The sequence below is a fragment of the Haliotis rufescens genome, unplaced genomic scaffold, assembly GCF_023055435.1.
Source record: "Haliotis rufescens isolate VD_foot unplaced genomic scaffold, xgHalRufe1.0.p SCAF_2, whole genome shotgun sequence".
Classification (NCBI taxonomy): Eukaryota; Metazoa; Mollusca; class Gastropoda; order Lepetellida; family Haliotidae; genus Haliotis; species Haliotis rufescens.
The window spans coordinates 65,096,712-65,110,438 of NW_025963890.1; the positions used below are offsets into that span (position 1 = coordinate 65,096,712).

Genomic DNA, 13,727 nt, shown 5'->3' on the forward strand with positions numbered 1-13,727 from the left:
TGCTTACTGTTGCAGCCATTTTCCGTCCAGCCAGCTTTACATGAACAGTGACCGTTTGCCGTGTTACACGTTGACCTACACCCAGCTCCACACGGTGTACAGGATTGCCCGTCCTTGTAATAGCCGCCACTGCATGCTGTAAATTAACACAATTGTTCCAATGAGAAGAAGACAGTCATTGATAAACTGAGTATTTTGTACCAAACATCGTGAGCGTTGTATGGCTAGCATACTGTATCGTTGGGCACTGCAGGACCGTACTTCCAGTGTTTTGTGTTATACTTGAAAACAACTCACATAAAATGATAGCAATAATATTTTGCTTCACTGTGCGATGATATCTGGTGTATTCTCAGCACAGGTGTCGGCAAAATTAGAATCAACCGAAATAGTTGTGATACGATCCGTCTACTATTAGCCAAAAAAGAGCAGAGAACCTTCAGTATCACAGTAGCATTTAAGTACCATACAGTTATGCATAATGAACTGCTCATGCCACAGCAACGCACTACATCAGTATATATGATACAAAAAGAATACCAGTTTCAAATGAATTTTCAACGTATTTTTCCAACTGATGCATTTGCGAAAAATCTAGGCTCTTCACGTCTGTCTTCTGGAGCAATGCCAACAGATCCAGGTCAGCTAATATTTGATTTGCAATAGTGAGGATTCCAGGGTTTCGCTAAAAGGATCATGCCCCACTGGTGTATCCTTTGAAATCTTCGTAAGAAGAACATGAGAAATGGCTATTGACCATTATACAACGAAGCATAAAGTTTTCCATGACAATTTCCAGTATGCGGTACAAAACCATTACTTTCTGCTTTCTAGTAATTCTGGACGTGTATTTCAGAAGAATCACAGCTGAAATGTCAAAGCAATATAACAAGTAAGAATGCTTAGACACTTTATTTAGAATAACATTGCTCTTATTGTTTATTAACAACGTGGCCAAGCTGGGGATAGCTCTTTAAGCACAACCAAACGCAAATTAATTCAACAGTATGCCATCAAGGTGTCGTGCATGTATCGCCCAACATGGCGGACACACGAGATATTGATCAGTCATTGTGTCATCCTTGTCACTTCATCACCAAACTTATACAGATGAGGGACGGTGGGGTATTCTTGTGGTCCTAGCATTCGCTTGTAACATCGAAAGCCCGTGTTTGATTTCCTACATGGATACAATGCGTGAATATTGCTAAAAGTGGCGTAAAACATAACTCAATCACTCATCCATATTATGACACTGTAACAAGTGAACATCGCCTTCTGGCCATGGAGTGTACCACTATGCGTTGTGTTCTCATTGGTATAGAAAGACTGTGCTTACTGTTGCAGCCATTTCCCGTCCAGCCAGCTTTACATGAACAGTGACCGTTTGCCGTGTTACACGTTGACCTACACCCAGCTCCACACGGTGTACAGGATTGCCCGTCCTTGTAATAGCCGCCACTGCATGCTGTAAATTAACACAATGTTTTCCAATGAGAAGTAGATTTTGTACGAAACATCGTGAGCGTTGTATGGTTAGCATACTGTATCGTTGGGTACTGTAGGACCGTACTTCCAGTGTTTTGTGTTATACTTGAAAACAACTCACATAAAATGATAGCAATAATATTTTGCTTCACTGTGCGATGATATCTGGTGTATTCTCAGCACAGGTGCCGACAAAATTAGAATCAACCGAAATAGTTGTGAAACGATCCGTCTACTATTAGCCACACAAGAGCAGAGAACCTTCAGTATCACAGTAGCATTTAAGTACCATATAGTTATGCATAATGAACTGCTCATGCCACAACAACGCACTACATCAGTATATATGATACAAAAAGAATACCAGTTTCAAATGAATTGTCAACGTATTTTTCCAACTGATGCAGTTACGAAAAATCTAGGCTCTTCACGTCTGTCTTCTGGAGCAATGCCAACAGATCCAGGTCAGCTAATATTTGATTTGCAATAGTGAGGATTCCAGGGGTTCGCCAAAAGGATCATGCCCCACTGGTGTATCCTTTGAAATCTTCGTAAGAAGTTCATGAGAAATGGCTATTGACCATTATACAACGAAGCATAAAGTTTTCCATGACAATTTCCAGTATGCGGTACAAAACCATTACTTTCTGCTTTCTAGTAATTCTGGACGTGTATTTCAGAAGAATCACAGCTGAAATGTCAAAGCAATATAACAAGTAAGAATGCTCAGAGACTTTATTTAGAATAACATTGCTGTAATTGTTTATTAACAACGTGGCCAAGCTGGGGATTGCTCTTCAAGCACAACCAAACCTCACATTAATCCAACAGTATGCCATCAAGGTGTCGTGCATGTATCGCCCAACATGGCGGACACACCAGATATTGATCAGTCATTGTGTCATCCTTGTCACTTCATCACCAAACATATCCAGATTAGGGACGTTGGGGTATTCTTGTGGTCCTAGCATTCGCTTGTAACATCGAAAGCCCGGGTTTGATTCCCTTCATGGATACAATGCGTGAATATTGCTAAAAGTGGCGTAAAACATAACTCACTCACTCATACATATTATGACACTGTAACAAGTGAACATCGCCTTCTGGCCATGGAGTGTACCACTATGCGTTGTGTTCTCATTGGTATAGAAAGACTGTGCTTACTGTTGCAGCCATATCCCGTCCAGCCAGCTTTACATGAACAGTGACCGTTTGCCGTGTTACACGTTGACCTACACCCAGCTCCACACGGTGTACAGGATTGCCCGTCCTTGTAATAGCCGCCACTGCATGCTGTAAATTAACACAAATTGTTCCAATGAGAAGAAGACAGTCATTGATAAACTGGGTATTTTGTAAGAAACATCGTGAGCGTTGTATGGCTAGCATACTGTATCGTTGGGCACTGCAGGACCGGACTTCCAGTGTTTTGTGTTATACTTGAAAACAACTCACACAAAATGATGGCAATATTTTTTTGCTTCACTGTGCGATGATATCTGGTGTATTCTCAGCACAGGTGCCGGCAAAATTAGAATCAACCGAAATAGTTGTGAAACGATCCGTCTACTATTAGCCCAAAAAGAGCAGAGAACCTTCAGTATCACAATAGTATTTAAGTACCATACAGTTATGCATAATGAACTGATCATGCCACAGCAACGCACTACATCAGTATATACGATACAAAAAGAATTCCAGTTTCAAATGAATTTTCAACGTATTTTTCCAACTGATGCATTTGTGAAAAATCTAGGCTCTTCACGTCTGTCTTCTGAAGCAATGCCAAAAGATCCAGGTCAGCTAATATTTGATTTGCAATAGTGAGGATTCCAGGGTTTCGCTAAAAGGATCATGCCCCACTGGTGTATCCTTTGAAATCTTCGTAAGAAGAACATGAGAAATGGCTATTGACCATTATACAACGAAGCATAAAGTTTTCCATGACAATTTCCAGTATTCCGTACAAAACCATTACTTTCTGCTTTCTAGTAATTCTGGACGTGTATTTCAGAAGAATCACAGCTGAAATGTCAAAGCAATATAACAAGTAAGAATGCTCAGACACTTTATTTAGAATAACATTGCTCTAATTGTTTATTAACAACGTGGCCAAGCTGGGGATTGCTCTTCAAGCACAACCAAACCTCACATTAATCCAACAGTATGCCATCAAGGTGTCGTGCATGTATCGCCCAACATGGCGGACACACGAGATATTGATCAGTCATTGTGTCATCCTTGTCACTTCATCACCAAACGTATACAGATTAGGGACGGTGGGGTATTCTTGTGGTCCTAGCATTCGCTTGTAACATCGAGAGCCCGGGTTTGATTCCCTACATGGATACAATGCGTGAATATTGCCAAAAGTGGCGTAAAACATAACTCACTCACTCATACATATTATGACACTGTAACAAGTGAACATCGCCTTCTGGCCATGGAGTGTACCACTATGCTTTGTGTTCTCATTGGTATAGAAAGACTGTGCTTACTGTTGCAGCCATTTCCCGTCCAGCCAGCTTTACATGAACAGTGACCGTTTGCCGTGTTACACGTTGACCTACACCCAGCTCCACACGGTGTACAGGATTGCCCGTCCTTGTAATAGCCGCCACTGCATGCTGTAAATTAACACCAATTGTTCCAATGAGAAGTAGATTTTGTACGAAACATCGTGAGCGTTGTATGGTTAGCAACTGTATCGTTGGGCACTGCAGGACCGGACTTCCAGTGTTTTGTGTTATACTTGAAAACAACTCACATAAAATGATAGCAATAATATTTTGCTTCACTGTGCGATGATATCTGGTGTATTCTCAGCACAGGTGCCGGCAAAATTAGAATCAACCGAAATAATTGTGAAACGATCCGTTTATTAGCCAGAAAAGAGCAGAGAACCTTCAGTATCACAGTAGCATTTAAGTACCATACAGTTATGCATAATGAACTGCTCATGCCACAGCAACGCACTACATCAGTATATATGATACAAAAAGAATACCAGTTTCAAATGAATTTTCAACGTATTTTTCCAACTGATGCATTTGCGAAAAATCTAGGCTCTTCACGTCTGTCTTCTGGAGCAATGCCAAAAGATCCAGGTCAGCTAATATTTAATTTGCATGAGTGAGGATTCAAGGGTTTCGCTAAAAGGATCATGCCCCACTGGTGCATTATTTGAAATCTTCGTAAGAAGAACATGAGAAATGGCTATTGACCATTATACAACGAAGCATAAAGTTTTCCATGACAATTTCCAGTATTCGGTACAAAACCATTACTTTCTGCTTTCTAGTAATTCTGGACGTGTATTTCAGAAGAATCATAGCTGAAATGTCAAAGCAATATAACAAGTAAGAATGCTCAGACACCTTATTTAGAATAACATTGCTCTTATTGTTTATTCACAACGTGGCCAAGCTGGGGATAGCTCTTCAAGCGCAACCAAACGCAAATTAATCCAACAGTATGCCATCAAGGTGTCGTGCATGTATCGCCCAACATGGCGGACACACCAGATATTGATCAGTCATTGTGTCATCCTTGTCACTTCATCACCAAACATATACAGATTAGGGACGGTGGAGTATTCTTGTGGTCCTAGCATTCGCTTGTAACATCGAAAGCCCGGGTTTGATTCCCTACAGGGATACAATGCGTGAATATTGCTAAAAGTGGCGTAAAACATAACTCAATCACTCATACATATTATGACACTGTAACAAGTGAACATCGCCTTCTGGCCATGGAGTGTACCACTATGCGTTGTTTTTCTTATTGGTATAGAAAGACTGTGCTTACTGTTGCAGCCATTTTCCGTCCAGCCAGCTTTACATGAACAGTGACCGTTTGCCGTGTTACACGTTGACCTACACCCAGCTCCACACGGTGTACAGGATTGCCCGTCCTTGTAATAGCCGCCACTGCATGCTGTAAATTAACACAATTGTTCCAATGAGAAGAAGACAGTCATTGATAAACTGAGTATTTTGTACCAAACATCGTGAGCGTTGTATGGCTAGCATACTGTATCGTTGGGCACTGCAGGACCGGACTTCCAGTGTTTTGTGTTATACTTGAAAACAACTCACATAAAATGATAGCAATAATATTTTGCTTCACTGTGCGATGATATCTGGTGTATTCTCAGCACAGGTGTCGGCAAAATTACAATCAACCGAAATAATTGTGATACGATCCGTCTACTATTAGCCAAAAAAGAGCAGAGAACCTTCAGTATCACAGTAGCATTTAAGTACCATACAGTTATGCATAATGAACTGCTCATGCCACAGCAACGCACTACATCAGTATATATGATACAAAAAGAATACCAGTTTCAAATGAATTTTCAACGTATTTTTCCAACTGATGCATTTGCGAAAAATCTAGGCTCTTCACGTCTGTCTTCTGGAGCAATGCCAACAGATCCAGGTCAGCTAATATTTGATTTGCAATAGTGAGGATTCCAGGGTTTCGCTAAAAGGATCATGCCCCACTGGTGTATCCTTTGAAATCTTCGTAAGAAGAACATGAGAAATGGCTATTGACCATTATACAACGAAGCATAAAGTTTTCCATGACAATTTCCAGTATGCGGTACAAAACCATTACTTTCTGCTTTCTAGTAATTCTGGACGTGTATTTCAGAAGAATCACAGCTGAAATGTCAAAGCAATATAACAAGTAAGAATGCTTAGACACTTTATTTAGAATAACATTGCTCTTATTGTTTATTAACAACGTGGCCAAGCTGGGGATAGCTCTTTAAGCACAACCAAACGCAAATTAATTCAACAGTATGCCATCAAGGTGTCGTGCATGTATCGCCCAACATGGCGGACACACCAGATATTGATCAGTCATTGTGTCATCCTTGTCACTTCATCACCAAACTTATACAGATTAGGGACGGTGGGGTATTCTTGTGGTCCTAGCATTCGCTTGTAACATCGAAAGCCCGTGTTTGATTTCCTACATGGATACAATGCGTGAATATTGCTAAAAGTGGCGTAAAACATAACTCAATCACTCATCCATATTATGACACTGTAACAAGTGAACATCGCCTTCTGGCCATGGAGTGTACCACTATGCGTTGTGTTCTCATTGGTATAGAAAGACTGTGCTTACTGTTGCAGCCATTTCCCGTCCAGCCAGCTTTACATGAACAGTGACCGTTTGCCGTGTTACACGTTGACCTACACCCAGCTCCACACGGTGTACAGGATTGCCCGTCCTTGTAATAGCCGCCACTGCATGCTGTAAATTAACACAATGTTTTCCAATGAGAAGTAGATTTTGTACGAAACATCGTGAGCGTTGTATGGTTAGCATACTGTATCGTTGGGTACTGTAGGACCGTACTTCCAGTGTTTTGTGTTATACTTGAAAACAACTCACATAAAATGATAGCAATAATATTTTGCTTCACTGTGCGATGATATCTGGTGTATTCTCAGCACAGGTGCCGACAAAATTAGAATCAACCGAAATAGTTGTGAAACGATCCGTCTACTATTAGCCACACAAGAGCAGAGAACCTTCAGTATCACAGTAGCATTTAAGTACCATATAGTTATGCATAATGAACTGCTCATGCCACAACAACGCACTACATCAGTATATATGATACAAAAAGAATACCAGTTTCAAATGAATTGTCAACGTATTTTTCCAACTGATGCATTTGCGAAAAATCTAGGCTCTTCACGTCTGTCTTCTGGAGCAATGCCAACAGATCCAGGTCAGCTAATATTTGATTTGCAATAGTGAGGATTCCAGGGGTTCGCCAAAAGGATCATGCCCCACTGGTGTATCCTTTGAAATCTTCGTAAGAAGTTCATGAGAAATGGCTATTGACCATTATACAACGAAGCATAAAGTTTTCCATGACAATTTCCAGTATGCGGTACAAAACCATTACTTTCTGCTTTCTAGTAATTCTGGACGTGTATTTCAGAAGAATCACAGCTGAAATGTCAAAGCAATATAACAAGTAAGAATGCTCAGAGACTTTATTTAGAATAACATTGCTGTAATTGTTTATTAACAACGTGGCCAAGCTGGGGATTGCTCTTCAAGCACAACCAAACCTCACATTAATCCAACAGTATGCCATCAAGGTGTCGTGCATGTATCGCCCAACATGGCGGACACACCAGATATTGATCAGTCATTGTGTCATCCTTGTCACTTCATCACCAAACATATCCAGATTAGGGACGTTGGGGTATTCTTGTGGTCCTAGCATTCGCTTGTAACATCGAAAGCCCGGGTTTGATTCCCTTCATGGATACAATGCGTGAATATTGCTAAAAGTGGCGTAAAACATAACTCACTCACTCATACATATTATGACACTGTAACAAGTGAACATCGCCTTCTGGCCATGGAGTGTACCACTATGCGTTGTGTTCTCATTGGTATAGAAAGACTGTGCTTACTGTTGCAGCCATATCCCGTCCAGCGAGCTTTACATGAACAGTGACCGTTTGCCGTGTTACACGTTGACCTACACCCAGCTCCACACGGTGTACAGGATTGCCCGTCCTTGTAATAGCCGCCACTGCATGCTGTAAATTAACACACATTGTTCCAATGAGAAGAAGACAGTCATTGATAAACTGGGTATTTTGTAAGAAACATCGTGAGCGTTGTATGGCTAGCATACTGTATCGTTGGGCACTGCAGGACCGGACTTCCAGTGTTTTGTGTTATACTTGAAAACAACTCACACAAAATGATGGCAATATTTTTTTGCTTCACTGTGCGATGATATCTGGTGTATTCTCAGCACAGGTGCCGGCAAAATTAGAATCAACCGAAATAGTTGTGAAACGATCCGTCTACTATTAGCCCAAAAAGAGCAGAGAACCTTCAGTATCACAATAGTATTTAAGTACCATACAGTTATGCATAATGAACTGATCATGCCACAGCAACGCACTACATCAGTATATACGATACAAAAAGAATTCCAGTTTCAAATGAATTTTCAACGTATTTTTCCAACTGATGCATTTGTGAAAAATCTAGGCTCTTCACGTCTGTCTTCTGAAGCAATGCCAAAAGATCCAGGTCAGCTAATATTTGATTTGCAATAGTGAGGATTCCAGGGTTTCGCTAAAAGGATCATGCCCCACTGGTGTATCCTTTGAAATCTTCGTAAGAAGAACATGAGAAATGGCTATTGACCATTATACAACGAAGCATAAAGTTTTCCATGACAATTTCCAGTATTCCGTACAAAACCATTACTTTCTGCTTTCTAGTAATTCTGGACGTGTATTTCAGAAGAATCACAGCTGAAATGTCAAAGCAATATAACAAGTAAGAATGCTCAGACACTTTATTTAGAATAACATTGCTCTAATTGTTTATTAACAACGTGGCCAAGCTGGGGATTGCTCTTCAAGCACAACCAAACCTCACATTAATCCAACAGTATGCCATCAAGGTGTCGTGCATGTATCGCCCAACATGGCGGACACACGAGATATTGATCAGTCATTGTGTCATCCTTGTCACTTCATCACCAAACGTATACAGATTAGGGACGGTGGGGTATTCTTGTGGTCCTAGCATTCGCTTGTAACATCGAGAGCCCGGGTTTGATTCCCTACATGGATACAATGCGTGAATATTGCCAAAAGTGGCGTAAAACATAACTCACTCACTCATACATATTATGACACTGTAACAAGTGAACATCGCCTTCTGGCCATGGAGTGTACCACTATGCTTTGTGTTCTCATTGGTATAGAAAGACTGTGCTTACTGTTGCAGCCATTTCCCGTCCAGCCAGCTTTACATGAACAGTGACCGTTTGCCGTGTTACACGTTGACCTACACCCAGCTCCACACGGTGTACAGGATTGCCCGTCCTTGTAATAGCCGCCACTGCATGCTGTAAATTAACACCAATTGTTCCAATGAGAAGTAGATTTTGTACGAAACATCGTGAGCGTTGTATGGTTAGCAACTGTATCGTTGGGCACTGCAGGACCGGACTTCCAGTGTTTTGTGTTATACTTGAAAACAACTCACATAAAATGATAGCAATAATATTTTGCTTCACTGTGCGATGATATCTGGTGTATTCTCAGCACAGGTGCCGGCAAAATTAGAATCAACCGAAATAATTGTGAAACGATCCGTTTATTAGCCAGAAAAGAGCAGAGAACCTTCAGTATCACAGTAGCATTTAAGTACCATACAGTTATGCATAATGAACTGCTCATGCCACAGCAACGCACTACATCAGTATATATGATACAAAAAGAATACCAGTTTCAAATGAATTTTCAACGTATTTTTCCAACTGATGCATTTGCGAAAAATCTAGGCTCTTCACGTCTGTCTTCTGGAGCAATGCCAACAGATCCAGGTCAGCTAATATTTGATTTGCAATAGTGAGGATTCCAGGGGTTCGCTAAAAGGATCATGCCCCACTGGTGTATCCTTTGAAATCTTCGTAAGAAGAACATGAGAAATGGCTATTGACCATTATACAACGAAGCATAAAGTTTTTCATGACAATTTGCAGTATTCCGTACAAAACCATTACTTTCTGCTTTCTAGTTATTCTGGACGTGTATTTCAGAAGAATCACAGCTGAAATGTCAAAGCAATATAACAAGTAAGAATGCTCAGAGACTTTATTTAGAATAACATTGCTGTAATTGTTTATTAACAACGTGGCCAAGCTGGGGATTGCTCTTCAAGCACAACCAAACCTCACATTAATCCAACAGTATGCCATCAAGGTGTCGTGCATGTATCGCCCAACATGGCGGACACACCAGATATTGATCAGTCATTGTGTCATCCTTGTCACTTCATCACCAAACATATACAGATTAGGGACGGTAGAGTATTCTTGTGGTCCTAGCATTCGCTTGTAACATCGAAAGCCCGGGTTTGATTTCCTACATGGATACAATGCGTGAATATTGCTAAAAGTGGCGTAAAACATAACTCACTCACTCATACATATTATGACACTGTAACAAGTGAACATCGCCTTCTGGCCATGGAGTGTACCACTATGCGTTGTGTTCTCATTGGTATAGAAAGACTGTGCTTACTGTTGCAGCCATTTTCCGTCCAGCGAGCTTTACATGAACAGTGACCGTTTGCCGTGTTACACGTTGACCTACACCCAGCTCCACACGGTGTACAGGATTGCCCGTCCTTGTAATAGCCGCCACTGCATGCTGTAAATTAACACAATTGTTCCAATGAGAAGTAGACAATCATTGATAAACTGAGTATTTTGTACCAAACATCGTGAGCGTTGTATGGCTAGCATACTGTATCGTTGGGCACTGCAGGACCGTACTTCCAGTGTTTTGTGTTATACTTGAAAACAAAATGATAGCAATAATATTTTGCTTCACTGTGCGATGATATCTGGTGTATTCTCAGCACAGGTGTCGGCAAAATTACAATCAACCGAAATAATTGTGATACGATCCGTCTACTATTAGCCAAAAAAGAGCAGAGAACCTTCAGTATCACAGTAGCATTTAAGTACCATACAGTTATGCATAATGAACTGCTCATGCCACAGCAACGCACTACATCAGTATATATGATACAAAAAGAATACCAGTTTCAAATGAATTTTCAACGTATTTTTCCAACTGATGCATTTGCGAAAAATCTAGGCTCTTCACGTCTGTCTTCTGGAGCAATGCCAACAGATCCAGGTCAGCTAATATTTGATTTGCAATAGTGAGGATTCCAGGGTTTCGCTAAAAGGATCATGCCCCACTGGTGTATCCTTTGAAATCTTCGTAAGAAGAACATGAGAAATGGCTATTGACCATTATACAACGAAGCATAAAGTTTTCCATGACAATTTCCAGTATGCGGTACAAAACCATTACTTTCTGCTTTCTAGTAATTCTGGACGTGTATTTCAGAAGAATCACAGCTGAAATGTCAAAGCAATATAACAAGTAAGAATGCTCAGACACTTTATTTAGAATAACATTGCTCTTATTGTTTATTCACAACGTGGCCAAGCTGGGGATAGCTCTTTAAGCACAACCAAACGCAAATTAATTCAACAGTATGCCATCAAGGTGTCGTGCATGTATCGCCCAACATGGCGGACACACGAGATATTGATCAGTCATTGTGTCATCCTTGTCACTTCATCACCAAACTTATACAGATTAGGGACGGTGGGGTATTCTTGTGGTCCTAGCATTCGCTTGTAACATCGAAAGCCCGTGTTTGATTTCCTACATGGATACAATGCGTGAATATTGCTAAAAGTGGCGTAAAACATAACTCAATCACTCATACATATTATGACACTGTAACAAGTGAACATCGCCTTCTGGCCATGGAGTGTACCACTATACGTTGTGTTCTCATTGGTATAGAAAGACTGTACTTACTGTTGCAGCCATTTCCCGTCCAGCGAGCTTTACATGAACAGTGACCGTTTGCCGTGTTACACGTTGACCTACACCCAGCTCCACACGGTGTACAGGATTGCCCGTCCTTGTAATAGCCGCCACTGCATGCTGTAAATTAACACAATGTTTTCCAATGAGAAGTAGATTTTGTACGAAACATCGTGAGCGTTGTATGGCTAGCATACTGTATCGTTGGGTACTGTAGGACCGGTACTTCCAGTGTTTTGTGTTATACTTGAAAACAACTCACATAAAATGATAGCAATAATATTTTGCTTCACTGTGCGATGATATCTGGTGTATTCTCAGCACCGGTGCCGGCAAAATTAGAATCAACCGAAATAATTGTGAAACGATCCGTTTATTAGCCAGAAAAGAGCAGAGAACCTTCAGTATCACAGTAGCATTTAAGTACCATACAGTTATGCATAATGAACTGCTCATGCCACAGCAACGCACTACATCAGTATATATGATACAAAAAGAATACCAGTTTCAAATGAATTTTCAACGTATTTTTCCAACTGATGCAGTTACGAAAAATCTAGGCTCTTCACGTCTGTCTTCTGGAGCAATGCCAAAAGATCCAGGTCAGCTAATATTTGATTTGCAATAGTGAGGATTCCAGGGTTTCGCTAAAAGGATCATGCCCCACTGGTGTATCCTTTGACATCTTCGTAAGAAGAACATGAGAAATGGCTATTGGCCATTATACAACGAAGCATAAAGTTTTTCATGACAATTTGCAGTATTCCGTACAAAACCATTACTTTCTGCTTTCTAGTAATTCTGGACGTGTATTTCAGAAGAATCACAGCTGAAATGTCAAAGCAATATAACAAGTAAGAATGCTCAGACACTTTATTTAGAATAACATTACTCTAATTGTTTATTAACAACGTGGCCGAGCTGGGAATAGCTCTTTAAGCACAACCAAACCTCACATTAATCCAACAGTATGCCATCAAGGTGTCGTGCATGTATCGCCCAACATGGCGGACACACCAGATATTGATCAGTCATTGTGTCATCCTTGTCACTTCATCACCAAACTTATACAGATTAGGGACGGTGGGGTATTCTTGTGGTCCTAGCATTCGCCCGGGTTTGATTCCCTACATGGATACAATGCGTGAATATTGCTAAAAGTGGCGTAAAACATAACTCACTCACTCATACATATTATGACACTGTAATAAGTGAACATCGCCTTCTGGCCATGGAGTGTTCCACAATGCGTTGTGTTCTCATTGGTATAGAAAGACTGTGCTTACTGTTGCAGCCATTTCCCGTCCAGCGAGCTTTACATGAACAGTGACCGTTTGCCGTGTTACACGTTGACCTACACCCAGCTCCACACGGTGTACAGGATTGCCCGTCCTTGTAATAGCCGCCACTGCATGCTGTAAATTAACACACATTGTTCCAATGAGAAGTAGATGTTGTACGAAACTTCGTGAGCGTTGTATGGTTAGCATACTGTATCGTTGGGCACTGTAGGACCGGTACTTCCAGTGTTTTGTGTTATACTTGAAAACAACTCACATAAAATGATAGCAATAATATTTTGCTTCACTGTGCGATGATATCTGGTGTATTCTCAGCACAGGTGCCGGCAAAATTAGAATCAACCGAAATAGTTGTGAAACGATCCGTCTACTATTAGCCAAAAAAGAGCAGAGAACCTTCAGTATCACAATAGCATCTAAGTACCATACAGTTATGCATAATGAACTGATCATGCCACAGCAACGCACTACATCAGTATATATGATACAAAAAGAATACCAGTTTCAAATG

The 13,727-nt window shown here is 40.8% G+C and overlaps 2 protein-coding genes across 4 annotated transcripts in view; both read right to left on the reverse strand.

The window, feature by feature from the left end:
• The window catches only part of LOC124122699 (multiple epidermal growth factor-like domains protein 11), a 286,895-nt gene that overhangs the window by 136,752 nt on the left and 136,416 nt on the right, over positions 1-13,727 (reverse strand). The window lies entirely within an intron of this gene.
• The window catches only part of LOC124122701 (multiple epidermal growth factor-like domains protein 11), a 51,978-nt gene that overhangs the window by 27,218 nt on the left and 11,033 nt on the right, over positions 1-13,727 (reverse strand). The window contains exons 7-17 of one of the 2 annotated variants that reach the window (XM_048400379.1): positions 13,202-13,330; positions 11,907-12,035; positions 10,584-10,712; positions 9,275-9,403; positions 7,941-8,069; positions 6,628-6,756; positions 5,296-5,424; positions 3,987-4,115; positions 2,653-2,781; positions 1,340-1,468; positions 8-136 (exon numbers count right to left, since the gene is read on the reverse strand). In XM_048400379.1, the coding sequence (XP_048256336.1) occupies positions 8-136; positions 1,340-1,468; positions 2,653-2,781; positions 3,987-4,115; positions 5,296-5,424; positions 6,628-6,756; positions 7,941-8,069; positions 9,275-9,403; positions 10,584-10,712; positions 11,907-12,035; positions 13,202-13,330 (1,419 nt within the window). The remainder of the gene's footprint in view (positions 1-7; positions 137-1,339; positions 1,469-2,652; positions 2,782-3,986; positions 4,116-5,295; positions 5,425-6,627; positions 6,757-7,940; positions 8,070-9,274; positions 9,404-10,583; positions 10,713-11,906; positions 12,036-13,201; positions 13,331-13,727) is intronic. The other variant, XM_048400380.1, reaches the window with a different exon arrangement.